Source organism: Limulus polyphemus, unplaced genomic scaffold (assembly GCF_000517525.1).
Source record: "Limulus polyphemus unplaced genomic scaffold, Limulus_polyphemus-2.1.2 Scaffold1619, whole genome shotgun sequence".
Taxonomy (NCBI): Eukaryota; Metazoa; Arthropoda; class Merostomata; order Xiphosura; family Limulidae; genus Limulus; species Limulus polyphemus.
The window spans coordinates 152,079-156,226 of NW_013667229.1; the positions used below are offsets into that span (position 1 = coordinate 152,079).

General features: G+C 37.1%; 1 protein-coding gene across 1 annotated transcript; it reads right to left on the reverse strand.

The window, feature by feature from the left end:
• Positions 1–616: 616 nt before the first annotated feature.
• On the reverse strand, positions 617–3,564 carry LOC106464317 (transcription factor HES-4-like). The gene is made up of 3 exons (XM_013924448.2): positions 3,058–3,564; positions 2,695–2,790; positions 617–1,565 (listed from the first exon to the last, which is right to left on the reverse strand). Exons 1-3 carry the CDS (start codon positions 3,106–3,108, stop codon positions 891–893), a joined length of 822 nt encoding a protein of 273 aa, XP_013779902.2. The 5' UTR covers positions 3,109–3,564; the 3' UTR covers positions 617–890.
• Between the last annotated feature and the right edge of the window lie 584 nt (positions 3,565–4,148).

A 4,148-nucleotide genomic window follows, 5' to 3' on the forward strand; every position in this document is an offset into this window, starting at 1 on the left:
CTCCTCGTGAATGTGCTTTAAGCAACCAGAAGTAAAACATGTAGACGGAATAGGCATACTGTAAAGGGTAAGAAAGATGACCACTAATCTTTCTCATTACAGCCTCTTCTTCCAACATGTAAATAGGCCTATTTTCATTCATGTCATAAAACACACGTGTATGTTTGATTTCGAAAAATTGACACGTCTGAGTGAAATATATCCTACAGCACGTACAAGGAAGACTGTGTTTGGCAACTAGCCAATAGTCGCGAGATATTGTACCTTGATAAAGTGAATGCAAGTACTTAAGGGCAAAAAAAGTTTTTTTTTTAATACACATATCTTCGAAACCAAACTTGTCCACATTTAAAATGTTTCAGAGCATCTACTTAAAATTGTTTTCACTTTTACTATTATAATCCCCTCGTTTACCTCGGAAAATATGTTTAGACCCATTTCATATGTTAGTTATTTTACTTCTTTTGCTTGTCTTATTTTGTAAGAATTCGGGGACTGGGGTGGGGGAATCATATCGGTACTTCACTTAGACTATCAAGCAATGCAATGCGATTTTTTAAGGAACTACAAATACGGCCAGATATTCACTTAGAATGCCTTTGATTTTTATTCGCCTATTCATGTTTTATATATCGATTTGATATTTAATGATGTACAAAAATATACAAAGGCAATGAAATAATAAATTATATAGCACCGGAGTAATATTTAATGAAAGAAAAATTTAAGAACATAATATTATATCACAGTCATCCTGGTTCTTAAAATAATAATAATTATGGAACATTGCAGTTAGCTTCACTTTATATTATACAACATTATATACACATTTATATGGCACTTAGTGGAAGATCTTATAGTCTTATTGGTACTGCAGTTCCTTCTCTGAACTACCACGGTCTCCATACTGTATCAGATTCTTGCTTTTCAAGATTGTAGGAAGGGACGGGAGAAATGGGTTCGAACACTGGTATCGAAGACGAGACAGTAGAAGTGTGCGTAAAAGGACTAGGGCTTGATTCTGATCGATCACTGGAAGCAGGGCTCAATATTCCAGATGACCCCAGAAGACTTACTGGACTGGAGAGAGCAGTTGAAACGGCTGGTGAGTATTTACTGAACTGATTATTCAAGCTGTCTCGCGGAAGAAGAAATGCTATTTCTCCGGTCGGAAGACGGTATGGGACGAGGCGAAGACTATCGTACAACTTGTTACTTCCGGTTGCAACAGTCGTCGGAGTAGAGGGAACTTGGATGTGAACTGGATGCATAGATGACATATTGTAACTGGCACCAGAAGGATGTGTAAGGCGATCGTTTAGGCCAGACAAACAGTCAGCTAGATGATTTAAAAGACGTTGATGGACAGATGGGTCACTACCGTCCACTCTACTCAGGTAATGACCGACTTCACGTGCACACTCGTTGAAACCGGCTCTAAACTTTGACAAGGCCGAAGAGTCATTTTCAGAGCGAGCTGCCATTTGCTGACGTTGCATATTTTGAAGGTGCTTTACAGTCATTTCCAAAATGTCTGCCTTCTCTAATTTTGAGTGACGAGCGTTCTGAAATAAAGCAGTAAGATAATAAGTATTAAAGTAAGAAACAACAATGAAGATGCAACTTTAAACAATATAATGATGTTAAAAAAACCTAAATATATTTCTATGATTGGTTATAGTACATGCCACTAAGTTTAAAATAACTACAAAAAAACAGCCCCTTAATACGTGTGTCCATCCTCTCCCCCACAATGAACCACCGAAGCGATATTTTTTTTTTTACTTAAGCAACATCTGGCTTGCCCATTGATGTGGCCTCGAGATCCGTGGGAAAATTTCTCAACTAACAGAGTATTAGTTCCGCTAGAGTACGCGATCACACAAAGCATACGTCATTTCCCGCGTCCCGCCGCATATCAAAGGATCTCTCCTTAGTACGTGGGCGAGCAGATAATATTTTTTTTGATTTTAAGAAGTAATGACTCACGCTACTATTGTGAATTGTTTACAAATGGCGAATAGTAGAATTTAGTGTACGAATGACACCCAGCCCAGCAGAAAACGACTGCTAACAGCAAGGAACCCTATTAATGACGCTAATCATTAGAGGTTCCACAATTTGTGTGTGTGTATATCAAAGATTTATCACATTCTGCACTTCTACCCAATTTGTTACGTAGATTTGTCTTCATTAATTTTTTCAAGATGTAATTTATGTAGCTATTGATCAGCTATGAATGATTTACCTGAACAACATAATAATTAATATAAAACTAGGAGCCACTACACGTGATTTTTATCCATAGTTTAATTTATGTAGCTATGAGCTCACTTTTGATCAGCTATTAATGATTTACCTGAACAACATAATAATTAATATAAAACTAGGAGCCACTACCCGTGATTTAAACTCAAACTAATGTTAGATAATGGATTCATGATGTGGAAACCGAAGTTTAATAATGAAGACGAAGACGGTTGATAAAACATAAAACATTTTATTTACAAGATTTGAACGTTTCGGAATAACTTATCATTTTTGTAACATAATTTTCACACTTCACTGAAGATGGAATAAGTTATTCCGAAACGTTCGAACATTGTAAATAAAATATTTTACGTTTTACTACCAGTCTTCATCTTCATTATTACTGTTAGATAAAATATAAAGTAACAAATTTCGCTTACTTACATCTTTGTTAAGAGCAACCAGGATCAGGTTTTTCAGCTCCGCAAGGCTGTTATTTATACGTGCACGCCGCCTTTTTTCCATAATTGGCTTGGTGCTCTGTGAAAAAAAAAAGAAGTTAAACAGCTGTTAATAGAAAAAGTTTGTGAAACAGATTAACAAGTATTGTTTGTTCGATTAAGGCAACGTCAATTACAATAAGATAATATATTGTTACCCCAAATTGAAACACTATTTATTCTAAAACTCTTCAAATTGTTTCAAATTTAAGACTGCATATGATGTTCAAAATAAATTAGAATTTTCTTTAAGCAGCAAGATATTAGATTTTTAGAAAACATGAACATAAATTAAACCGTTACTTACCCTTCGATTTTCACTAGTTTTCATTGATTTTTCAGACGGCATTTTGTTCATGAAAAATCTCAAATATCTATAATATAATAATCCCAGGTGACACGAAAGAGTGTGTTGGCTTGTAGCCAAAACTAATCTGACGGTATGTAGCAATTGGGTAAGAGAACGTGACTGATACGATGCGCACACAAGCACGTGGCAAGACAAACTGTGGGAAAATACTACAGAAGCTACATTTTATTGCTCGCTGAGGTCAACGAAGCGTGTATCGGCGGTAAGCATGAGATACGAAGGGGCGACACTTTCCCACGCTGTTCTGCACCAATCATAACGCAGGCACGCGATTTTGTTGATAGGTGTGATTGCAGCAGCCTTACTACACGTGATTGCTGACTGTTCGTGGAACATGCCAGTGCACATTTCCCCCCTCTCTTTCCCTACCTATGAAAAGTCAGAAGCCCCCTTCAACTTGTAAATCAGAGCACCCAGCTAGACATCTGCTGGGGCGTCTGCAGTACACGCGACAGAGCTTTTTATAAACAAGCGGAGGAACGCGCCTGAGTGTGGGAAAACTCCGCCTTCCAGAAGGAAAGAGCCTGAGGACAAGCTCGTTGCGTATCGAAACAACGTGCCGCAGCATTAAAAGCAACCGGTTCTGAAACAAAAATTTCAGCACGCATGCCTCGCACGTGGGCTTTAGTTTCACGGCACACCCAAGCTGTATCTAAATGTCACTTAACTACGGATGTGTGTCACTCGTTTCTCCCAATCACGTAAACGTATTTATTACACACTGCAGATATTTCGATGAAAGTTGATTAAATATCCTTTAATTGTGTATGACGATTATTGACAAATATCTCAACCAAGTCTCTTTTTACATTAAAAAAAAAGAGTTCAAAATCGCCATCTGTTGCTTAGAAATTCAAAGTGAAGTATTTTCTATTTACGAGAACATGTTACAAATAGCATCATTATTTTTACCCTGATTAACATGATGATGTCAGGTGTTCATCAGTTGCCAGATAAATTCCTCCATAACTATGGTTAATCTAGCCTGTCGCATATCAGATACAAATGCGAATCAAAATCTTGTAAAA

Coding starts and splice junctions, on each gene's coding strand:
- LOC106464317 (XM_013924448.2), bottom strand. CDS start 3,108: ATGAACAAAATGCCGTCTGAAAAATCAATGAAAACTAGTGAAAATCGA. Junction 2,791..3,057: donor AAACTAGTGAAAATCGAAGG/GTAAGTAACGGT, acceptor TTTTTTTCACAG/AGCACCAAGCCAATTATGGA. Junction 1,566..2,694: donor TGGTTGCTCTTAACAAAGAT/GTAAGTAAGCGA, acceptor GCTTTATTTCAG/AACGCTCGTCACTCAAAATT.